Raw genomic sequence first — 25,370 nt, 5'->3', positions numbered from 1 at the left:
TTGTCTGTTGTAGGGGACGGTGGAACTATTAATATGTGTATTTCAAAGTCTAGTAGAGTAGTCCCAAACCCATATATCTAGTCATACCATTACATCCTTGATACTGTACAGACGGCCAGGGCCAATTGAGTGTACATTTGTGAAAGCATTTCCAGTCGATCTCTGCCTTATATCTGCAGTGTATATACACACTACTGAGACAAGCAGTCACAGAGACCATCCTTCCCCATCCGTCTCCTGATTAAACATGACCCAGTAAAGAGCGTGTGATGCAGAGAAAAGTCCAGCCAACAAGAGGAATTTAGATGTGCTATTCTTGGAAACGTGGAAAAGCCTGCACAGCTCACAGTTTACACCAAAGGAGTTTTTCTGGAGGTACGAGAGACACTGTGAAGCTCGGTTCTTACTATGAGGCTTGAGAGACATATTGCAAGACTATGATTAACAAGGGGACGAAACCTTGCAGGTGACATGTAGATCTGGTATTGTGCTTTTTAAAATCAACTTACTAAAAAAAGGTTGTCCAAGATTGAGCATTTCTTGTAATTTCTCCACAATATAACTACATGCGCCATTATCTTACTCCATTTCCTTTATCAAAGTAGTTCAAGAAATGGTTGTCAGTTAAAATGTTCTCATCTGTTCTTCAAGTATTCATAATGTTTCCATTAAATTGTGTTCATAACCATTTGCTACTTAGTTCTCTTAAAATGTGACTACATTTGTATATGTTCAAAAGGATTATTTTTAAGTTCCAAAAACTTCACAATACTATTGCATTCACAGTGTTGTGGTACTTTTAAGTCCAGTTTTATGTGACAGGGTGCCCATCCTGTTTTTTTTGGTGAAAATCAGACCTTCACATAAACAAGATCCTGAAAATTGAGGTCATCAGATCAGTGATTCTCTTGCACATCGAAAGATCCAGACACCTGACTGGCAGACTAACATTATTTTATTGACACCATATTCAAATACATACATTTGAATATAGAGTTGGCTTTTCTTATGTAGCTGGAGGGCCCCTGTCCTGCATGTTTTAGATGTCTCCCTGTTTCAACAAACACGAATTTAATGATTCCGTCAACGAGTTCAGCAAAGGCGACCACTGGGACCAGGTTTGGAGTAAATCAACTCCTTTGGTCATGATTGCTCTCCCTGTAGTATTCATAGCGATACTCAGTCTTACTTTCTATCTATGCAACACATTTTTATGACATTTTTTCAGATGTTTCATGAAAACTGTATTCTGACAGAGTGCAACATCTATTAATATTATTGCTGCTCTGTACTTTGAATATTCCACCAAGCAAAGGGGAAATGTAGACTATTTATTCAGAGAGCGAAAGAAAAACAACTGTTAATCGCAGTGAGCAGTACAGGAAGAAGTCAGTGGTGTGTGTGTGTGTGTGTGTGTGTGTCTTGTTACGATGCATACTCACGGACTGAAACTTCACAGCCAGGCATTTCCTGGATATTACTTGGCGTGGCATGAAATGCAGATTATGTAGCTACACCATTTCCTTGTGTGTGTGTGTTTTTCTGTTCTCCCTAACGTTAAAAAAAAACCAAAGCAGTTCTAAAGATAAGAAACACAAATCCAGTTACATTTATTTTTATTCCCAAAACAAGCAGCACAAAAAGCCATGGTGACTCTGACCAGGTCGACAATTTGGCACCAACAATATACATAGCAAAGAAAAACAAAATACAGCTTTAACTGAAAAATCAGTTTAAAGCAGTCCACTGACACTTTATATACAGTAAGATACATTTGGTAAAATAAATACACCACAAAATGAACCAAAGTAAAATGCCTTCACTTGTATTGTTCGGCTAATTTTTATGTAAGAATGCATGCATGATAATTCCAATCAGAAGTGTTTCAGACTGTGCAGTCAACCTGAATCAACTTCAGTCCTTTTTTCCCCCCCGACTGTGAAAAGTCTAAAAATAACATTGTCAATGGAGTAATGACCATTTTAGTACATCGTATGCCAACCACCAAGCTGTTTCAGCTCTTTGTTTCTGCAGTGTGTCTCAGGGATGTTTATCATGTGGTCCAAACAATATGAATGCAAATTTAGTCTACAGAAAGTATTGCATTACCATGAATCAGTATAAAGTACAGAAGAGTGGTACTGCAATAACTTCACAGCATTACTTTGACCTAGGAACATTAAGTAATGATATTTAATTCAGAACCTAAAATGAAAATATAAAATTGTTGGGGGGGGGGGGGGGTAAATGTTTTCGGGTATCATTAAACAACATAAAAATGAAGCATGTCATATGTGTTGTATGTACCAATGTTACAGTAAAGAGAAGAAAATGTCCAAAAACAAGAAAATAATTGAGTGACGTGCCACAAGACAAACAGAACCACATCACAGATTCCACTCATAAATCTATAACTTAACACCAGAGTGTGAACATGCTCCACAATGTAAACTATGAAAAGTAGCAAAACATCATTCAAAATGTTGGTGCTTTGTTGTTGAACATTCAACAACGTGTCTTCAAAAGGGGTCACCATTCTTTGTAGGGTTTTCCAGTGAATTTAAATAATAAAAGTGAAGATCAAATGACAAAGAAAAAAAAAAGTCAAATCACTAAGTAAAATGAATTTTATAACCAGATAAGACACAAGTGTTAAATGCAAACAAGGTATTGATATGATGCCCTTAATACCTTTTTGGATTCACTTTGACCCTTTTTGTAAGTGACGTAAGAACAAACTTTGGATAAAAGTATTTGTATTTATCCTTTGGTATTCTTTTGCAAACACCGATCCTGCAGAATTTTAGCTTTTTGTTTAACCACAGACTTCATTTGAGCATCTTTCCCTATGCATAGAGGTTTTAAAGTTTCTCAAAAGAGAATCATGAAAATATCAAACGTGATGACGAAAATGAGTAAACAGAACCAGAAAAGCTGATAAGGCAAAAAAAACGAATATGAGGAGTTGTGCAGGCAGTAGACGAGACTGTGTAACAAACCTGTCAGACTAAAAAAAAGTAGCCTGACAATATAATGTTTTCATTATAAACATCGGAGTTGATAAGAAATCTTTGGTGTCACCTCTATACAACACTTCATGTAAAGCCAAGCAGACCAGCCAATCCCAGTCAACTGGTCGACGGCAGGTTCCACCCTGGACGGCTCAATAGTCCATCACAGGGAAAACACAGAGAGGCAGACGAACACACACTCTCACATTCATCATCTTAAGAGGCATTTTAGTGACCAGTGACCTCAAACGTATGATTTTCTTTGGACTGTGGGGGAAAAAAACTGGCACACTAAAAGAAAAGCCACGCATGTGGGGAAACGTACCGACTTCAAACAGAAATCCACCAGATGGATTCAAACCAAGGATCGTCTGGCTGTGAGGCCAGAGGGTTAACCACTACACCAGCATGCAGCCTTAATAGGATCAGTCTGACACTGATGAGGATGAGGATTTTGACATTTCATTCTTCAAGTCACAGAACTGGTAACTCCAGAAAACAAAGGACCTTCAGACAATCTTGATGGTTTAACTAATATAAATAATGTCAAAGGTTTCAAACATTCAACATCCAAAAGAGGACTGAGCCAAAATGCACAACAATGAACAGACCCAGCTTGCAATTTCAGAAGAAAGACATATGAAATAAAGCTTTTAAAATGGTTTTTCATACTGAGGGCACTGCTGAATGTCTCTTGCTTGTGTACGACCGTTGGCTCCAATCAGGGAAAATGGACAACAGCCTTCAGGTCGTCATTTTCTGGTCTGTGGTCCAGCTGGTTCTGGAGCCGAATGACCTGCTCCAGCTCTCGGATCTGCCGGTCCGTTTTGTGACTGACGAGCGTGCGGTAAAAGTGGACGGCAAAGACGATAAAAACTATTCCAAACGGCACCATGATGCATGTGGAAGCGATGGCAGCTGCCTCGCCGGAGCTTATGGTGCCGTTGTTTTTGTCCGACTTGTTGTCGAGCGGCAGGAACTTCACCCAGCATAACAGCATCACCTCCGTCAGGAAGAGCAGCGTGCCAATCACCGTGGAGAAAGCCCAGGCCAGTTCTATGTGGCGGTGCATGCGCTCGTGGGGGGACTCGTTGACAGAGTTGAGGTTGTGCACGTTGCTCACAGCTTCCAGGTTGGGGAGGATGCATGTGCTGATCATGAGGGCAAAGAGGTGCACTGCAACCAGAACGGTGGTGCAGGCACTGAACGCTATGAGCAGGCCCGGAGGATACTGATGTTCCGGCTCCAGCTGCACCTCCACCATGGCAACCTGGGAAAAAAATCAAACAGTAGATTTTTTTTAATATTGTAACAAGGTTGTGAAACTCAGTTACAGATAAGAGCGGTATTATATGTCACAATTTTAAAGCTCATTTCACTGGAAGCATCAGTAACATGGTTATACAGTACATATCAAGTTTCTATGACTCTGCTACATGTGGTGCTGCTTTCAAGGCTGACCGGAGACGCCTTTTATGAAAGGAGATTTAACAATACACGTATTAGTATTAGCAGTAGTAGTAGAGGGGTTAGTTGTTGTTGTTGTTGTAGTAGTACTAAATGTATTTGACTTGGTTCCTCACAACAGCAAACAATTTTGCCAGGGAGTGCTAAAAATATCTGGTTCCACTATTGGATAATACGTTTTATATTTGTAGGAACTGGTAAGTGCATCGGTCTAAAGTTGAATGAGCGCCAATTTACACTCGAGTACAACTAGTACACTTAAAATTCACAGAATTAGAAATAAAGGTACCCTGGGTAAATAAATATTCAAGTGAAAGAACAAGTAACCTCTTGTAGAGCTACAGAGTATTAGTGGCTTTTCACCCCCATTTAATTGCATGTTTAACGGACATTTGAGTCAATTTGTTTGTATCAAATATATTTCAAAGTACATTTCTCAGACTATCAAAGTACATAAACAATATGACCATGGTAAATATTTTGTAAAAAAAAAAAAAAAATGTAGATGTGTCTTAGGAATATTAAAGGTTAAGTCGGTGACATGATGTAAATTAAAGTAAAAGTAGTAAAATTACATATTTCACAACATAGTAATACAAGTACCAGTAGCATAACATACTACTGTGTACAGTTAAAAGGATTAACCCCACATCCGAATGGTGGTAAGGGGGCGGAGTTAGTAGAACGGGTAAATTAGGAAGTAGGAGCACAGGGTGGATGTGTTGTACAGAGAAACTGGTTGAATGTAATGAAGGAATCCCCCGGCGAGCTCAGTTGGTAGAGCATGAGACTCATAATCTCTAGGTAGAGGGTTCGTGTCCCACGCCGGGCGCCACCTTCCTGTGGGCTCACCACCTGCAGGAAGGTTCTTAATGGTGCAATGTGATCTGGGTGACGGTGCTCAGACTGTCACCCCCGCAACCCGGAAACAGGTAAGGGGGAGAAAATGGATGGATGGATGTAATGAAAGACTCGGCTCCTCCGTCTCTCTCATCTTTTGCGACTTCCACACTACAGTAATATGATTATTTGTAATCATATTACTGCCAGTCATTCTAACCCCACTGGTAATCGTCTTTTCACTGCATAGTGTTGATGAGGAGCAGTTGCACAGTAGCACAGACACTTTGTATTATGAGAAAGATTTAAGAAAATTATTAAAAAAAACAAAAAAAAACGAGTTATAGTTTGTCTCATTTTAATCAAACCTTAACGTGTCTTGTCCCTGTTAATTATAAATAAACGTGTTGTCAAGATGTGCACAATATGTGCTTGACAACAGAGGTGGCACAAATTAACATGAGCTAGTAGTAAAGATACTTGTGTGTAGAAATCAATAAACTATGGGTATTAAGTCATGTTAATGAAGAAGTAATGCATGGTGTAAGCTGTAAAAGAAAAGGCTGGACAGTGAAAGACTTCTCTTCTCACAAATTATCATTAATATTAATGATACAATTTCCCAAACATGCGACTTATAAATACAGTCATCTGAAAAACTGTAATCTTTCTGTTTTACCCGTTGTGATTTTACAGTATCAATTAATTTCAAGAACAATTCAAGATTTAAGAGAAATAATTTCCATACGACTCTAAATGATGAGAAAACCCAGGCAAGTAAATAATCTCGAGAAAGGACGTGAAAGACCTGCCCACTCATCACTTCAAATACACAAACATACAAGTTAACTATTGTAATCCATTACTTTCACCCCTACTGTTAATAATGTCTCTTACTCCAAACATCCTGCCAAGTATAGCGAGGGAAAATGTTGTCAGACCGTGTAGTTATTGACTGGTTTATATAAAATGTGTGTATAAAAAGGGAATTTAAAAACAATAACATGAAAACCCCATAAAGTAAATGGGAAATGTACGTAATAAAAGAAACCATATGACAGGCACCTTTTACCCAACAGCCATTAAAGAGAAAGTTCCCAAACGTATAACTCCTCCCAGCCCTGGTGTGTTATTTGGTGCTGCTCTGTGGTTTCTTCAGAACACTGAAGTTAACTTGAGTGTTTTTACGCACAGTGAAAGTTTAGAATCTCCCACGCGCACGTCCGGTGGATTTAATTCTCACTTGCTGTCCTTCTAGTTGAGTTCTATTGCACTTTACCCTGTTTTTAACGCTGCTTTACGGAGCAGAGACGTGTACAGTAGCCGTGTTGCAGGCCTGTAAAACGATACGCTCTCGCCTCTGCTGGGAAACAATCATCTGCGTCACTTTGTGCGCTGCACGGCGGCGGCGGCGGCGGCGGCCCTGAGCGCGAACGCGAACGCGTCCTCGCGCAGGAAACACTCAATAAAGTCAAAACTCACCATGGCGAAGCCCGACAGGAGCGCGGAGGTGCGACTGGTGGCTTTTAACTTGGCTCGACTCAAGTAGAGTTTTCTCCACGACAGAGCCTGAAGGGAGTGCTCGTTCAGACTCATTCCGACAGCGCTGGGCTTCTTTTCTTCTTCTTCTTTTCCACCCTAAAGTATATCGCTATTACCTCACAGACCCGTGCAGCTTCACGGGACGGCGCTCGGTGACCGGTGAAAACGCAGAAAATGTGTTTCCGGTGTGATCCACCATCCAAACGCAGCGGATAAACAGAGCTGTTAAAAGTATGTCAAAAGTTCGCCGCAACAGCTGACTGACTGTCACAGCCCAGGAGGAAACACAAGATACCCACAATCCCGTGCTCCACTCTGTCTGCTCTGTACGGACTCTGCAGCCTCTTACACACTGACTTCACTTTTTATGTCACCATGAATGCACACTCTGCAGCAATCTTTCCGTGCAACTTCTTTATGCAAAGCAAAAAGTTTAGAATCTGAAGAATAAGACTGGTTTTCAGAGAGGAGAATATTGCTGGAAAAAAACAAAACAGTGCAACCTTCATTTCCTGAATGTGGGCGTTCTCCACTTCTTCCTGGCTGATTTGTGTGATTCTTTATTTATGATTATTTTTTTTTTTGCCTATTCCATGAGTATATAGTACTGCTGACAGAGTCTTCATTCGTTACTCAACAAAACTAATTTTCTTCTTCCAATTGTGAAAACTATTTCCATCAATCTTGTCAAACCATTTCCCAATGACATGCAGTGTTTCACGATGGCACAACCATGTCAGCACACTGTTTTTTAATTGAAATAAAGAACAACGAGAACGGGCACCATGGAAACCAATGATTAGAAAGCTATTTGATTCACCACACCACTTCTTTTATTTGTCATGGTTGTTTGAATTGCTTTATGTTATCACTGTTTGACAGAGCTGTATACACATATTACAATTTCTATATGACCCGCCCTGACATTTGACCCCCAGCTTCTCACCAGGATAATGATGTCACTGCATCATGTGGCATATTAATGGATAGGGAACACTCACACTCACACCTTGGGGCAATTTAGCATTGCCAATTGACCTCACATGCATGTTTTTGGAACGTTGGAGGAAGCCGGAGTACCCTGAGTATACCCACCCACACATGGGGAGAACATGCAAACTTCACACAAGTCCCTGTGTCATACTTGAACCCACGACTTTCTCGTGAGGCGAGCGCTAACCACCATGCGGCCCAAAAGACAAATCATCCCTGAAACTTTCATGCAATTTCGGTCAGGAGTTTTTGTGTAAAGTTGGCAATTCACAATACAATACACAATACAAACAAACCAATAAATAGATACACGTGGACAAACACATAACCTTCGCCCCAGCGGTTGTTGGTGAAGGTAAAAACAGTCCAACATTTCCTGATGCACATGGAACCTTCATTATCAAGCAGAACAGAGTCCCACCACGTCTCACTGCTCCATGCAGGTGTTATGTTTAACATTGTCCAGCAGATGTCGCCATTTCTCTTCGTCCCCAGAGGAATTCAGACGCTTCATCTTGATTCAGGTCCCGTTTACACGACAATGAATACGAGCGTATCTGCAAAACTATCTTCACTTTTGGAGGGTCTGTTTACACGACACCGGTGTGCGGATCCATTGCATCCATAAAGTTTTCATACCAGCTCCCAACGTAGAACGTTTCTTTCTCGGTCGCGAGATTCCTCCATGCAGAAACTGCTGGAGGCTATGGAGCTTAAAAAACTAAATGAAGGTTTTTGGAGCAGCTTTGGTAAAGTCCGGACTTGAATCTGATCAAAGTGCCACAATATGACCTTAAAAAGACAGTTTGTGCTCTAAAACCCTCCAGTGTTACTGAATTGAAACAATTCTACCAAGAAGAGTGGGCCACAATATCTCCAGAGAAGTGAGAGACTCATTGCCAGTTATAGAAAACGTTTGATTTCAGCTGTTGCTGCTGAGGGCGGCACGACCAGTCAAGCCTTACAACCCACCTTTTCTCTTCAGCCTTCGACGCCACGTGAGCTGTTGATTTTTTATTCTATAAGGTTTTTACTCATATCTTAATGTCTTTTACTTTACCCAGGTTTTAATTCATTTCACTTTGTTTTACTGTTAGTTTATTGTGTTGTCTGTATCTTTTATCTGATTTATGTAAACGTGTGAACTAAAGACTTTTACATCTTTATTATTCTTTGTGCGGTTCTTTGGTCCACTGTGGTGTCTTGGATGTGCTTTATAAATAAAGTTGGATTGGTTATTAGGTTTAAGGCCAATTACTTTTAAAAAGTGTATTTTGTATTTACTTTAGTTGTCTTTGTCTGATATTTAGATTTTTTTGATGATTTTAAACATTGAAATGGGGAAAATATGCACCACAAAAAAGGATTTGAGAAAGGGGCAAATAGTTTTTCCCTATCTGAGTCAATCTCACATTTTAGGAGTGTCGACTCCTTCTCTTTGACCCAATTTGTGTCTCAACACTTGTCAAAGTCATCAGTCAACAGTGTTTGGTAAGACATTACTTGCACAACTCTGTCAACAAGATGAACCCAGCATATGTTGGGGCCACAAGACAAACACAGAGAGTCGTGGTTGAAAAAGGCGTGACTGGTCATGGCCGATTGAATCGCTTCATGTTATTATCATTATGTGACTTAGATGTACACATTTTACAATTTCCGTGTCAGGAGTTTTTATGTGAAGTTGGCAAAATATATACATGCAAGCCAATGAATAGATACACGTGGACAAAAACACAACCTTCGCCCCAGCGGTTGTTGGTGAAGGTAAAAACAGTCCAACATTTCCTGACGCACATGAAACCTGCATTATCAGGCAGAACAGAGTCTCGCCACGTCTCACTGCTCCATGCAGGGGTTATTTTAAACATTGTCCAGCAGATTCCGCATACCGGAACTTTCCGTAATTTCCGGACTATAAGCCGCGACTTTTCTCACACGCTCTGAAACCAGCAGCTTAAACAATGTGGCTAATTTATAGATTTCCACTAGTAAACGAGCTTCATGCCGATAATTCATGGGTGATGCGTTCATGTGCATCACATAACTCCACCCTGCTGCGCTCCATGGCTGAACAGTCCTCCTCCTCAGAGAAAGATCTCCTCTACTCAGAATTACAATCAGAAAATATTATCAACAGAGATAAAACCCTCTGTGTTTGTTTATTTACTAGAGTGCTTTATCCCAGTAAGTGGCGAGTCCGCTTCCCAGTACGGACATCCCAGGGTTAATCCTGAAATTATCTTGATAGAAGAAAATCCTGAGTCATAAGATAGGCCCGCAGTTGATTTGTGGCAACATGTTAGTTTACATCTACATGTCGCATTTTACACTAAACTCTGTATATATACTGTATATAGTTTTATAGAAGTCTATGGTGCAGAACCTTATACTCTGCTGAAGAATCGGTTGGTGTGTGGTGAGCTCCATCGTCACACCACACACTGTCAGATCAGAGGAGGAAGATCTTGTGCGATCTGTCTTTTGTGATCATCAAGTGTTTGGTCTCTAAATCTGTGAAGATTTTAAGAATCCCCTAGTGTGTGCCATGCTTAAGCTGCAGGACATCGGACTCACCTCCTCCCTGTGCAAGTGGGTCTGCAGCTTTCTGACCTGCAGGTAACAGGTGGTTCGAGTGGGAAATCACCTGTCCCACTCACACACCCTGAACATCGGAGCCCCCCCAGGGCTGTGTGTTGAGCCCTCTGCTGGACTCACTGTACCCTTATGACACCACCGTCAAGTTTGCTGGGGACACAGTAGTGGTGGGTTTGATCTCCAACAACAACGAGAAGGAGTACCTGATGGAGGTCAGCCACCTGGTGGACTGGTGCAGAGACAACAGCTCCTTGGTCTTGTTGATGTTCATGATGAGGCTGATTGTGGATTACAGCAAGAAGCACCAGAGGAAATACCACCCACTTAGAATCAACGGGAGCAAGGTGGAGAGAGTGGAGAGCTTCAAGTACCTGGGTGTCAACATCACACAGGACCTGACGTGGTCCTGCCACATCCCTGGTGAAGAAGCTCAACAGCGTCTCCTCCACCTCAGACGTCTGAGGGACTTCGAACTCCCTCTCAAGGTGCTCAGAGACTTTTACACCTGGCCCATTGAGAGTGTCTTGGCTGGAGTATCATCACCTAGATGGGCAGCAGCAGCATCCAGCAGGACGTCTTGGCCCTGAGGAAGGTGGGCTGCTTGGCGGAGCACCATCACAACCAGAGCCATCGAGAGGATGAGGAGGAGATTCGTCCTTCAGGCTGTTCGCCTGCTGAGCTGAGAAAAATACACCCCGCCACATTGCCTCGTAAATACTGTTTATGTGCACTATTCACCACTGGTCTACCCATATTTGTTTATCTATTTATCTTTGATGAATAATTTTATTTTCCTCATTCATATATATATAAACTTGAATAATAAAACCCAATTCACCATTCAGACACGAGGCAATTCATGGTGTTTTACAGGAAAATAAAGGAACCGCATTAAAACAAGTCGATTAAGGAATCTTATCCTAAATGATTCAAATTATGAAAAACTGTCAAATTAGGCAGCTAAGAAAGGCATAAAAAGAGCAATAAATAAAGTAAAAGCTTAATTAGGTAGTGAAATAAGAAAAGTATAGTGTTTAATGGAACGCATGAGCAAATAACATTTCAAAGCCTGATTTAACAGAAATGAGTGCGTCAGCAGGAAGTTTGTTCCACAGGCGAAGAGTGTGGGAACTCAAAGCTGCTTCACAGAATAACTTAAGTAATAAATTTAACCCCCCAACAGTCTAATACGTGCTGTAATTACAGTTACAATAGCATCAAAATTCAGAGTGTTGTGGAGTTTTATTTCATTGCACTTGTGGCAATTGCCGTTTTACAGGGGTGGGAAGAGCAGCAACCGAATACTTCTACTTATATACACACTGTTATAATGTACATTCTAATACATTATTATTAAGTATTAGTATTTTGTTAATTTACTCTCCTCAAAACTACTCAAATATTTGATAGTCTTCAACACCATTTACATGCCATCTCAATAGTAAGCCTTCAAGCCAATGTTCTCATCCAGAATATCTATATTAATCAAACAAAAGATTGGATACAAATTACTGTATTGAATTTGTTTTGTAAACCTTTGTGGGTAAAAAAAACAGAACATTTCTCTGGCAAAAATGACAAACATATTGTTGCAAAAAAGAAAACATATAGATCAACTGGGTGTGTGCTTACATTCTGTCAACTTGTGATTTTAAAGGTAGTGGACATTTTGTGATGGGGGTGTCCTAAATGTACTTGTTTCAGATTTAAAATCATAAAGTCTATTTTGCTGAACATGCAAGGCAACTTTAGATGTATAGGAGTTATACTAAAATACAAAAAGAGACGGGTTTTTGGCCAGGATTGCGATCATTCAATAAAGTCTGGTGTACTGCAGCAAATCTGTGGTTTTTGTTCACATCTTCATATCTCATGTTGAGATTTTAGTGAGGATGTTTAACACTAACATTATCACACATCAGCTCAAACTAGGATATGCAGATATCCTGGGTTGTAGTTATTATGCTCCAACGGTACAGAAATAAACTGCACACATCATTGCATCTGAAACAGCAAATTTGTAGATGGTGGAGGGGTCGAAGTAAATGGAGTTTTTCAGTTTGTCCCTCAATGATAGAGCAGAATAATAACCCTTCAGACAAAACCAGAGATGTGAAGTTCTCTTTGTTTTATGGAATTTGATTAACAGAGCAAAATGATGGATGACAAAATGCAGGTTTATGTGTACTATCCATAACAGCTGTTTCAGATTACCTATGTTTATCAAGACGTCACTCAAGTTTTCAAATGAATAGTTAATGATATCATCAAGGTGATAAATATACTGTTTAGGTAAAACTGCAGGCATTACGAGCTCATCTGATATAGACATATTCATTTTGAACAGAGATTCGTGGTGCTTTTACTGACTAACTTTCTTCACAACAAGGAAAGAAATGCAGCTTTGACCAGCAGGGCATGCAGCTTGCTCTACACGCTGGGTGGCGCCAGAGTAAACCATTTTCAAATACGCACCAGTGGCTTTACACAACTTACTGTTCTATCACCAGAATTATATAATATGTTCTCAAACTGGATAAGCCACTGACACGTTTCTGCTTGTGCTGAGTCTCTTTTCAAGGGAAGTCATAGTCCATGGCTATGAGACAAATATCAGCATTTTGAAATTTAGGTGGCTGGTTTGAAATGTGTGTAAATATAAATATCTACCAGATGTGATTTGTGTGTGTGTGGGAGGGGGGGATGCAATATTTAACAATATAATTCAGATTAATTACCAGGTTCTACAGAGTCCTCATTTTTAAGTTTACTAAAATTGAAATGATTGATTCAATAAGCGCTTGATAGTTTCCACTCTGCATTTCTTTACACATCTGGGGGAGTTATCACCTTCAGTTTGCCCCTCAGAAGGTGAAACACCTGATCAGCACCAGGCTGCTGCGTTCAAAGACATGAATAAGCATTACACAAAATGTCAAGCAAACTGTGTCAACGACATAGCTGCGTATTTTGAGACCATTGGTCCCCTGCTAAACCCTTGGGGATTAAAACGTTAGATAAATTTAATCAACCTTTGAAGAATTTAATCTACCCGCAGTGACTCATGCGGCCCTCGTGAAGCAGCAGAAAGCGAACACGCACTGGCGTGGGAGTGACTCCTCTTGTTCTACCTGCGCGTCTTTGCTCTCTGTTACTCCTGTGATGCCTTCAGGATATACGTTAGTAATCTATACGTGTAACAATGCGTTCATTTGGAAGGAAATTTAATTGAGATTTTTCAGATTTTCATGTTTAAAATACGTTAAGTATTGTTTTTACATCCAGTCGTGGCAGATTATTTTGGAGATGCATGCCGCTGGAGTGTTGAGTAACCACGAAAGACCGCGTTTTCCAGGGTCGGTGAAGGCAGCAGTGTGAACCGGAGCCAGCAGCTGCGCGCGAGGGGAGGAGGAGGGGGAGGAGCTGCAGGCTTGTTCAGCCATGTTAGTTTTCTGAGCTGTTCTACAGACGATGAGAGAGAGGAGTCATGGCCTTGTCATTGAGCGGAGACGATGAGGAATATGATTCAGAGTCTGAGCAGGTACGAGCTTATTCTTTTTCTTTTTTTTTTTTAATCCCCCACACACATACTTCATTTTCCACACCAGCTCCGGTTTCTGCCTGCGCGCGTTTTGCCAACATGTGGTGTGAAGATTGAAGCCCGATATGTGAGCGGTTTTTACCGTCGGTTGCTTCGGGTTAACGTTGGGTCCTCACCCGCTCCTCTCCTCTGGGGCGAAAAGGAGAAAGGTGTGTTTTGGGTTTTTTTCCCGGGAGCTTTTTCTTCGAGTCACCTCTGGGTTATAGAGGCGAACACGTTGTGGAGAGGGGATGTGACTGAGCGAACTCCCCGTAACAGTTTGCGACAACACGCCTGTGGTCCTCTCCCTCTGGGTATCATTGTTCACCACAAACTGACCCATTTTGTGCCGCTGACCACCTCTTTAACACGACCGCTTCCTCCAGTCAAAATACGAACCGGTGGCTGGGAGCCGATCCTCGGTATTTACCTTCACGCCGACCACATCTGCGCGGGGTTCCGCTGCCACACGGAACCCGCCACATTGAACAGACTTTCCTCCACACTGATTGATTTCCCCCGCACTTCCTAAAAGTTGTTCCCACCGGCCTGCGCCTTTAAGGAGGCTTCGGGGGCAGAGGGTTGTCGGGGCAGGGACCGAGGAACAGGGGGGGCGGAGGGGGGATGGGGAGAGGGAACAATGCAGAGGCTCTTATGCTGCTGTGGCTCGGTGGTCCAGTGGTTCCTTAAATTGACCCTCCGTGACCTCCTGTTAAACATTGCTCTTCCTCGGTGTTATCTTTTAACTGTGTGCAACACCAACTTCGCACTGAAGCCTCGTGTGGTTCATTAACTTAAACAAAGTTTTGGTCTGCAGTGCATCGCTCAGCCCTTCTAATGGGAGATATTCTGCAGGAGCCTCCATTAGAAAGCTGACATGTATGATTCAGGGTGAAATCTGAGACGTATTGATTTGAGAGCTTCGTCTTTGTGCTTGCACAATGTTTACACCCACAACAGGCACATGCAGTGCAATAATGCAATCACTGAAGGTGGTGATCTTGTTGTAACACATGGTTTTATTTGTATTGAGGACCACTGGACACAGGCAGCAGCAGATGACGAGCCTTGTGACTTCCTCCCACTTGAAACCCACTGAGGAGCTGAGTCAGAAGACCCGGCTGAGGAATATAGGCCATGTTTTTGTTCACATGCCCGAGCAACCAATCCCAAATTCCTGACATATTATTGCACAAGAGTTACAGTAAAGACGAGTCAGCTGATAGTTGTGTTCAGGACCAAGCTTTTCAAAGCTTTTTTTAGCCACCGTGATTATATGCACTACTCGCATGTAAGAGGGATAAAGGTCAAATATGTTTATTGATGAAATGAATGGCTGAGACATTTTGTGTCAGATAAGGTCAAGAAAGTAAAGATGAGCCTAGACAGTGTGTGATAGTGACAGTGAAAGACACCTCCTTTCTTTTGAGAATGTCCTTCCCATCGTCTGACAGTAGTCAGGTTTATGGAAAGTAGAGAAAAGACCTGTTTTGCCTAAACTCTGTACAGCACCAACTCCTCAATCGGGGAAAACAAAATAAATAGTTTGATTTCAGTTGTATGAAAGCATGAATTGAGTAAATATGACTTGTACATGAACCAACGTGTGGTGGAGATTGCTATTTTTGATTGCCCTGTTCTTTGTTACAGCTGACACAAACAGGACTGGTTTCTCCTCTTTGTTATTCAGGAAGCATTTGATGGGATTGTTGTTGGCCTGGCATGGCTTGTTCTTTTTTCCATCTTGTTCTACCTGTCTGACTAGCACACCACGCTCCAGCTTTGTGTTGCAGAGGATAAAAAAAAAAAAAAAGAAAATCCACATTAAATCTCACATTGATTAAATGCTACTGTTGTCATGAATATGAGTTCTAATTACTCAAAGGGCTACGTTCATGTGTCGCATGTGGGCCACGTGCAGTTATCAGTGATGAAATAAACGGCATCGGTTAATTCCTTGCAGCCTCACTGTAAATCATAACCTCCTCCTGTGAGCTTATTTTTATCCATCTCTTGCAGTCCCCTATTCAAACAGTTGCCACCAGCAAGGCAAATGTGTTGCCAAGGTAACGTCTCCTGCTGGAACAAGAAGCACAGCAATGGTCTCTGATTTGTCTTATTTCCATCGCGCTTTGTAGTTCTGCCAAGGCAGCAGGGATGACACCATGGAAACACGAGAAATTCACTATCGTGGATGTAGTGAGTTGAGTTTATTGGTTACTTGACAGGGATGCAAATAAATGATTGATTTGCCATTTAAATGATCCTTGAAGCTCTGGACTTGGCATTTGCAACCCTATTTGTTCATATCCAATTGATTTCATGCAGATCCTTCTATGTTTGTTGTGACAATTAAAAAAATAAAAAAAATCTCACAGATGTAGCATCTGTGAGATTTTTTGGGGGGAAGTAGAAATGAGCCTTGTTTCACAGAGAAGGTGAATACAATGCAGTAAGCAAAATAACCAAATTAGTTAAGGTTTCTACTGACAGTGGAGTTGTTAATAGAGTCTAAGTTACATCCAACAAGTTAATTAGCCGATTGTCAAGCTAAAGAAACCTCTGATAATAAAAGCTTTTATTTAGTAATTTTTATGCAAAATAGTCAACATTTGACTTTTTACGTTTCTAAAATATGACCTCATATATATTTATTTGGTCTATATGTTTACGTGGATTTATACCAAACAACCTTTAGGTTTGAGAAGCAGCAGATATTTTATTTGCACTCAGGGACAGTTGTTACTCTATAGCTTGACAGAACAGTTTAAATGTTGTTTGTCACTACCGGTTTCACCTGTTGGTGAATGGAGACGTCATTCCGGTCTTGGAAATTTATATAGTAGGCGGCTCCTATTATAAAAACGAATTGTCCGTATGACGAGCCTTTTGTCTTTCAAGAAAGTAAATGATTGTGATGCCAGCCTTGAAGTCATGTCTGCCTGTTTCGGCAGTGTTGTACAATTAAGCTGGAAATCATCACCCTGGCCAAATAGTTACTTCCGCTGCTTTCGCCGTTTGTTTTCCAGCAGCGGGCAGCCAACCGGCCGAAGCCCAAGATGGGGACGACCTCCGCTGTCAAGCTGCCGTCCAACCGCAGCTCGTCCGGGGCCCGGCGCAGGAGGACACGGTGCCGGAAGTGTGAGGCCTGCATGCGGACCGAGTGTGGAGAGTGTCACTTCTGTAAGGACATGAAGAAATTTGGCGGTCCGGGGCGCATGAAGCAGTCGTGCATTATGAGGCAATGCATAGCGGTGAGTCTGAACGTAATCAGTGTGACAGTAATGAAGTACTCTGTGTGTTTTACTGATTAGAATGGATTAAATCTAATGCCAGTTTGTTTATTGTTTTTGTTCTCCTCGTCTGTGATCCATACAGCCAGTCCTGCCTCACACAGCCGTGTGTGTGGTGTGTAAAGAAGCAGGGAAGGAAGACACATTGGAGGACGAGGAGGACAAGTTTAACTTCATGCTCATGGAGTGCTCTATCTGCAACGAGATCGTCCATCCCAACTGCCTCAAGGTACAGAGACACCAGTGAACATTAGTACTGCTCCCACCTCAGTCGAATCATTCCCATGGTGACTCGGTTTGTCAGGAATGCCAGGTCATTGTAACATGAAGGGAGTGACTCAGACCGTTGGACTATACTCGCTGAAGTTAATTGGATGGGGGAAATCACATTGTTTATGTAACAAGAAGCACACGTCAGTCTTCCGCGGGACCACAGTTTTTTTGTGACTCAGCCGTGATACCATCGTGTTTATGGAATGGACTTTCACTAAACAGTCGGCATAAAGAGTCACCAGAGACGAATACACACTGAACGTGGCCACAAAAGGTATCATGTGTGACTTTGCGAGTTAAAATGCTGAGTATGTTTTCGTCAATGAGGACGAAAGGGTGAAGCAGCACACACCCTGTTTGTAATTGTTGTGTCAAAAACACAGCGTGTGGTTTTCAGGAAAGGATTGGTCCAACCAGTTTTTTTTAAACATGCTCTGTCTAGTTGTTTTGCCTGCCTCAGACGTTAAGGATAACACTATGACTGTTGTTGTGTTGTTTTTAATACTTCTTCTTTCGAGAATAAGAAAATATGATCTACTCCGTAGTCTGTGTGGCCACTCTTTTCCTTAAATACTACTTCTGTCGTGGTACATTTGTGTATAGCACTTGGAGGTTGTTAAGTTTTCCATGCGGTTTGGAAACCGTCCACACTTTTCTTTCTTCTTGATTTTGGGACAACCTAAATATTGAAAATGGGTTATTGTGAGGCTTGTAATCTGTTTCCTTGAGTCCTTTGGCTATTGTCATGCTGCAAAATGCATTCCAGCCATTTGTGCTTTAAGTGTTTATCTTTAACATTTCATTTTTCCCTCGAAGTAAAACTGTGCATTTAATGTTGAACTGTGCTGACCTGCCCAACAACAAGCAGTCATTACAACAGTCACTTTCACTTCCCTCCTCTCCTCTGTAGTCGGTGTAGAGTGGACAAGACTAAGTTAAAGCTTGTTCAGCTCATTTTCCTTTGGATTTGTCAGGTGAGCGATGCCTCTGGAGTGGTGAATGATGAGCTTCCAAACTGCTGGGAGTGCCCCAAATGCAACCACGCAGGCAAAAGTGGAAAAGTGAGTAGAAATGTATGAGAGTCAAATGATTTGTGTTAGCCAGCTCACTAAGTGCATGTCTATTGTAAGTGTTTTGGAAAAATGCATAAATAATAAATGGAATTGGGGAGTTTTTGCATGACTCTCTTTCCTCATTTGTAGGTTTTTCTCTTTGCGTCTTGATCAGTTTGCCACTTCCTGTTTGTGCTTTGCTTGTTTATATAAGGCTTTGCCATGTGACTGTATTAGTGTTGGAAGCAGGAAACTAGTGGTATGAAACCTGTTATGTTTTGGTCAGAGTGAGAAAAGTTTTAAAGTGTCGGTGCACCAGATACTGTTTGTTACCATTGTTCCGATAAGCTGAAGGTATAAAGTTGTCTTGCAACGTTTGTCCCTTTTGGTACTGAAGCAAAAAAGGGGTCCAGGGTTCAAATACGCTTCCAACCTCCCTGGCTCGTTGCTGAGGGAACAGAAGCCAGTGAGGGAGGAGGGAGATGTTTCTTCTGCGCCCAAGAAAAGACCGGACAGAGAGGAGACGCCCCGATACAGACCTGAGGACTCTCTGCACCGACAGCCACCACTGCTCTCGCCCAGCAGCCTGCCACGGCCCCGGCCTGAAGACAAACTGAGGAAGAAGCGGAAGCTCTTTGAGGATGATGACGACGATGACCTGAGTGCGAGGAAGAAGATTTGTGTAAGTTATAATGTGACTTAATGTAAACGGTGTAGATTAAAAAAAAACAGTTTAGAGATAATTTACCGTTTCCAGAATCAGAGTAGTGATCCTAATTTCTATATGATTTCCTGCAGGAAAAGTCAGATGATCCTTATTTTTCCAAACTCCTGCACCATATCAAGACAGAAGAAGAGGATGAAGATGGTTATGAGGACGACGGTGACGAGGTGAGGGAGCCTCATTCCCGCTCTGGTGCAGAGAAGAGGGGTCGCTTCGGAGACACAGAGGAAGACGATTACAGGGACTCGAAGATCGACCCTTTAAACATCTGCATTAAGACGCCGGTTGCAGACAGCGACCAGTCGCTCTGCAGCTCTCCACAGGCCGGCCCCAGCAGCGAGGGCGGCAGCGAGACGCAGGAAAAAGGCCCGCGCCAAAAAACCCGCCGTAAGCGGCGTTTACCGAACCGAGAGCTGAGCCGAGAGCTCAGCAAAGCACTGAACCAGGAGATCCAGAAGACGGAAGACTGCCTGGCCAACGAGAACCGTCAGCCCGTGAAGGTGGAGCCCGAGACGGAGAACGAAGAACCCAAGAGGCTGTTCCGCAATGGCAATGAACTCGGCGAGCAGAGGCCCCATCTCAAGACCAAAGAGATGAACGGGACGCCGTGGGAGCTGCGCCACTTCTACCCGAGTCCAATCACCCCGCTGGGCTTCAACCGGAGCACCCCGACCACTCGACCGGTGCCGCCTCGCTCTCCACCCAAATGTGTCCAAATGGAGCGGCACGTCATCCGGCCTCCTCCGATAAGCCCCCCGCCTGACAGGCTGCCTCTGAAAGACGGGAAAACACACATCCTACAGCGAGAAGTCTGGATGACGATATTTCACCATCTCCCACACCAGGATCTCTGTGTCTGCATGAGAGTCTGCAAGACGTGGAACAGATGGTAAATAGACAGCAAACACACACAAAGCAGCATGTTTACACTCTTATGTTGCTGCAGAGAAACAAACCACTGAAGTGTGAAGGAGCAATTAGAGCTTCCTTCTGAGTGTTCTCCAAGACGTGACTGGACCATAACAAACTTCCTCCCTACAGGTGTTGTGATAAGAGACTTTGGACAAGAATCGATCTGAACCGCTGCATCTCGATCACTCCGCTGATGCTCAGTGGGATCATCAGACGGCAGCCGGTGTGTCTGGACCTCAGCTGGACCAACATTTCCAAGAAACAATTAAGCTGGCTTATCAATCGGTTACCAGGTATTTCACTAACGTAAAGCTGATCTATTTCTCCGTCTCTGTCATTCTGTATCAGTTTTTTTTTTAAAGTGCGTTTGTGTCTTTCAGGCCTGCGGGTGTTAAAGTTGTCAGGGTGTTCGTGGGCGGCTGTATCGGCGCTCTGCACCTCGAGCTGCCCTCTGCTGCGTACCCTGGACGTCCAGTGGGTGGAGGGGTTGAAAGACCCACAGATGAGGGACCTCCTCTCACCGACGACAGACAACAGGCCAGGTGAAACACGAGCGGTGCCACGAATTACATTTTTAAATCGTTACATGCCATGTTAAAGTGTCTGAATTGTTCAGTTAAAGCATCATACACGTGTCAATTGCTGATTAATCTCATAATATGTCATAGTGATTACATATCTCTTGATGTAAACTATTGTGAACTAGACTGTGTGAGATTCCTGCAGGTGAATTAGTCATTGTGTGTTGCAGTCTTTACTATTATTACCTGTTGCCAAAGTGCCAATTTGTGATTTTTGTTCTCTTTTTTCTTCTTCTTCTATTGTCCAACTAACAGGTCAGTTAGATAATCGCTGCAAGTTGCGAAACGTGGAAGACCTGCGCCTGGCGGGGCTGGACATCACCGACACATCTCTTCGTCTCATCAGTCGACAGATGCCTCTGCTGTCCAGGCTGGACCTGAGTTACTGCAACCATATCAACGACCAGTCCGTCAACCTGCTGACCGCAGCCGGCACCACCACCAGAGACTCGCTCACAGAAATCAACCTATCAGGTGAGAACTCGGACCTGCGAAGCTGCATGGTAGGAAGACATTGGCTCAAGTACAGGAGACCGAGATTTAAGTGGGGGGGTGGGGGTGTGGGAGTGTGGGACCGCCCTGAATTTACTTGTGGCACAGTTGTCACATGCTTTAGGTAGGAGTGGCCCAACACAGTTGTTTGAGGCAGACCACTCCCCTCACTGTAAATGCTGCCCTTTCAATGTGTATAATGTGCAGTTTTAACTTATAACTCATATCTAAGACTCAAAGTACTTGAATTTTGCAGTAGTAATAACTTGAACTTCTGAAGGATTATAGAATATACTTTATTGGTCTAAATTCAAGGCAGGTTTCTTCCTGGAAATATGTCTGAAAAGGCGAGATTGTCTTATGATTGGGGTCATATTGTATTCTGATCAATGTAATAGGAGTAGAATCAAAGTTCTACTGTGCTCTACTGCTCTTAGGCTCACCCCAAGGGCTTGTATTGATTCATGGCATTTAAAAAAGGAAGAAGAAAAATAACAGTGTTGTTGTACAATTAAGTTTTTGTCATTGATCAATTACTTCCCTTCCCCTGCCAGAATTATCAGTTTTTTCTAAGTTCACATTAAACTGCAGGCGTGTTCATAATGAAAATGGACTTGAGTATATATCAGTTCAAGTTTTGCTTAGTAAAACAGCAAGTAATCTATATAAATAATCTTCTGTTTAATGTTTACAACTGAGGCAGATGCAAATCATTTGCTACTCGTAGCTGCTCTGTTAGGCTACTGGATTAGGAGCAGACTGCCTGTTTTTTCTTCTTTTACCAAACGTTAAAACAGACCCTGGAAACGCACCGGTGTTACTAATAGCTGTGAGGATCATGAGGAAGCCTGATATGCAACAACGAGCCAAAATCCACAATACTGGTGCAAATAACACCAAATTGTGCTTCAGTTTGACGGGGCCAAATGTGTATACATTGTCTTTCATGGAAAAGATCTCTATTTTTATTACATGAAACAACCACTATCACAGTTTTTGCTGTTTCACAGTTGGTTATCTATTTGCAGCTGCAGGAAGAAGAGGCCATCTAAGGTTATGCCTTTACATTTATTCTTGCTGTGCACTGTAGATAAATGCATTGAAATGACTGTCAAATGTATTCAATCTGTGCTTTCCCAACGTAGAGTTGTAGTAACCACAGAGGAAGTGGATGTAGTATTTTTACCTTAATGCAATGCTTTCAATGAAGATCTGTCAAATCTGATGGCAAATTACTTAAAGGCTGCGGGCTGCACTTCATTGATCCGAGTTATTAGACGCACTGAAATAGGAGCAAACACACTCTGTAACGCACGAGTGGATAAAACATCAGTCAGATTAGACTTCTGTTCACTTCTCTATTTTATTTGGGGACTTATGTAATGATGACAGAGCTCCACCCAAAAGAAATTAGGGAGTAAAAATGTTACTCCTCTTGACAAGCGAGTGCAACAAGTATTTGTGTTGGGAGTGCGGTCAGTGGAGGTGAATGTCTGTACACACCCACAGAGAGAACAGATAGTATAGGTTTACACTGTATTGGTCCAAATAGAAGACGATCCCTGATTATAGGGCTCGTGTTTTAGTAGATGTTTTGCAGACAAAATGTTTTCATAGATATTTCTACATACCAGTTGATGGGATGTGCTCACCAGTGCAACTCTGATGTTTTCTCCAGAGACACACTCCCCGTCGTTTACAGATTTCCTCCAACATGTTCTTCTTATTTCTGAGGCTTTCATGCTGGAGCTGAAGTTAAGACCCCAAACATAAGAGGACCCCACTTTTTCAGACCGTATTTTTCAGGGGGGAAAAAAAAAGCTTGTCTTGTATTCGGACTAACACAATTATTTAGATCATCAGTGTGATTTACTGGTTTGTGGGATTAGCTATACTTTGGTGTATGACTCAGATTGGAGATAATACAAATTATGACGGGATTTTGACGATTACTGACAATTCCCGTAATGAATGTGCTTCCTGGAATCTGTAGGCTTCACAATTAAGAAGGAAAAAAATAGGAGAGAAACGTGTCTCAGCAGAATTGTCTTCCTGAATCTGTTTCTCCTTTTTTGCTTTCAGTTTGTAACCGAGTCACAGATCATTCCCTGAACTTTTTCAAGCGCTGCGGAAGCATCTGTCAGATCGACCTTCGCTTCTGCAAGCAGGTGACCAAGACGGCCTGCGAAAGGTTCATCGCAGAGATGTCTGTGAGCGTGCCTTTCAGACTGAAAGAGGACAAACTGCTGCAGAAGGCCAGCTAGTTCCTAGCAGGACAAAACAAAGAGGATTGAAGCGATGTCTTTGCACTTATTGGAACAACCGGTCCTGTGATGAGTCTCTGGATGGAGATGATAAATGTTCACTGGACACATAATGGCATGCATGCATTTCTGTTGAGGCTTTTACTTTTTTCTTTCTTCTTTTTTTTTTTTTTTTATAAAGATGTGCTTGTTATTGTTGGGTTATTTTTATTCTTTGAAATATTGTAAAACAGTATTTTTATACCAGCATCATTTCACGAGTTTACAGTGTCTCAGGAGCTAAACGTCGCAGAGAGACTGTACAGCATGTGAACTGAAAATCCCTCCTTTCAGTTTGCCTTCATACAACAGTGTCTGTGCCAAGATCTGACAATAAAGTCACTTCAATATCGGGGAGAAAATGCATGTACAGTAATATCTGATTTAACGATGATAAATATTTAGAATGTATTTGGATGATGAAATAGTTAAGTGATTACATACTCCTGTTACACCTTCCTGCATTTTGTTTAGGTTGATACTTTGTGGAGTGTTTTATTTGATGGGGTTTTTCATCAATATTTCAACATTAATTTATTGATTGTTTTTATTATTAGTTTTGTATTTATTCATTTATTCAGCAACTTGACTTGGATGTCTCACGCAGCTACGTCAAATGTGTGCAAATAATTTATCAGGGTGGATTGAGCCTTTTCGCAGCACTCCATTGGTTTGGGTTCAGCACTCTAAAAGTCGGTAGCAATCATGACTGGCGTCAGAAGTCCACCCCACACGTCTGGTTTCTCTATACCGCTTTATATAAGCAGCAAAATTATGACCCATGCAAATGACTCATTTTCTTACATTTGAAAATATACTCCATACAGTCGGTGTTGTATTTGGGTGTTGTGCTGTAATCGATCACCTCAGGTGAATGTGATGTTTATATTTGTAAATCTGAAAATGAAGTGCTAATATGCATTAAAAGAAATTCATTTGTACCATTGATTGAGTCTTGTCAAGTCTCTTTAACGTACAGGGTGGCAAAAAAAAAATCTCATTTTCGGGCCAATAAGGACCACTGGCACGAAGCACCTGAAACATTTTCCCCGGGTCTTTCTACACATCAACAATCCTCGCATACCTTTGTGGTTGAAGTGTCAACCATTGGAGGGTGAAGATTAACTTTCTCACTGTGATTGAAGCTTTGTCATTAGAGCCCCTAGTGGATGATTGACCGACCCATTTATGTTGTCTATGCTGCTTTACCCACTTCAGAGATGGACACTATTAAAACAAAAATCTGAATATAATGGAAAAGCTCTTTTCTTAAACAGTGAAATATTTTTTTCTTAAAGGTGCATCATTTCCCCAGTTTTTTTTTTAAATGCTTGAACACTTGATATCTATCAAGAATTGAGAAAACAATGAATCTTTCATTTACTGTAAAGTTGGTCCACTTCAGTTTAAACTCACATTTTGTTCACTGCCATAAGCCTTCAGGTTTCACGTGGCTAAAACTTAAGTTTTCCTCTTTTTTTTGCTACTTAAGGATGTTAAACATCTCAGAATATCTACTGTTGAGCATATTTGGATGCAAACTGTGGCACTGAAAGCCCAGAGCCTCACTGGTATACAAGAACAATTTACAGAAATTAATATAAAATCACTATTTCACACCAAGCAAGACAGAAATGTCAAGAGTTAGAGGAGCCATTATTATGCAATTATTCCTTAAATACTGACCGATTAAGTACATCTTTATGTTG

General features: G+C 41.8%; 2 protein-coding genes across 8 annotated transcripts; one reads left to right on the top strand and one right to left on the bottom strand.

Moving 5' to 3' along the window:
• Positions 1-1,599: 1,599 nt before the first annotated feature.
• On the bottom strand, positions 1,600-7,129 carry LOC308112275 (calcium release-activated calcium channel protein 1-like). The gene is made up of 2 exons (XM_080467681.1): positions 6,801-7,129; positions 1,600-4,281 (listed from the first exon to the last, which is right to left on the bottom strand). Exons 1-2 carry the CDS (start codon positions 6,912-6,914, stop codon positions 3,733-3,735), a joined length of 663 nt encoding a protein of 220 aa, XP_080323807.1. The 5' UTR covers positions 6,915-7,129; the 3' UTR covers positions 1,600-3,732.
• Positions 7,130-13,910: 6,781 nt separating this feature from the next.
• Positions 13,911-24,607, top strand: kdm2ba (lysine (K)-specific demethylase 2Ba). Of its 7 annotated transcripts, none has more exons than XM_080467005.1 (11): positions 13,911-13,992; positions 17,061-17,285; positions 17,410-17,553; positions 18,572-18,658; positions 19,047-19,331; positions 19,448-20,262; positions 20,415-20,578; positions 20,666-20,827; positions 21,122-21,340; positions 22,387-22,411; positions 23,441-24,607. In XM_080467005.1, exons 1-11 carry the CDS (start codon positions 13,939-13,941, stop codon positions 23,445-23,447), a joined length of 2,187 nt encoding a protein of 728 aa, XP_080323131.1. In that variant the 5' UTR covers positions 13,911-13,938; the 3' UTR covers positions 23,448-24,607. The 7 variants fall into 7 exon arrangements, with proteins under 7 accessions (XP_080323131.1, XP_080323129.1, XP_080323130.1 ...); XM_080467003.1 differs by having other exon boundaries at positions 22,369-22,411; XM_080467004.1 differs by having other exon boundaries at positions 18,572-18,660; positions 19,040-19,331.
• Positions 24,608-25,370: the final 763 nt, after the last annotated feature.

This window comes from Lipophrys pholis (genome assembly GCF_963383615.2).
Source record: "Lipophrys pholis genome assembly, chromosome: 7".
NCBI classification, from domain to species: Eukaryota; Metazoa; Chordata; class Actinopteri; order Blenniiformes; family Blenniidae; genus Lipophrys; species Lipophrys pholis.
The sequence above is the reverse complement of the archived record's forward strand: the minus strand, read 5'-3'. Positions and strand labels throughout refer to the sequence as shown.

Bases quoted from the DNA above. Each gene is read 5' to 3' on its own strand.
- kdm2ba (XM_080466999.1), top strand. From the start codon at position 13,939: ATGGCCTTGTCATTGAGCGGAGACGATGAGGAATATGATTCAGAGTCT. The intron at 20,579-20,665 runs GTATTTCACTAA...TGTGTCTTTCAG, and splicing joins GCTTATCAATCGGTTACCAG to GCCTGCGGGTGTTAAAGTTG. The intron at 21,341-23,440 runs GTGAGAACTCGG...TTTTGCTTTCAG, and splicing joins CACAGAAATCAACCTATCAG to TTTGTAACCGAGTCACAGAT.
- LOC308112275 (XM_080467681.1), bottom strand. From the start codon at position 6,914: ATGAGTCTGAACGAGCACTCCCTTCAGGCTCTGTCGTGGAGAAAACTC. The intron at 4,282-6,800 runs GTGAGTTTTGAC...TTTTTTTCCCAG, and splicing joins TCCTGTCGGGCTTCGCCATG to GTTGCCATGGTGGAGGTGCA.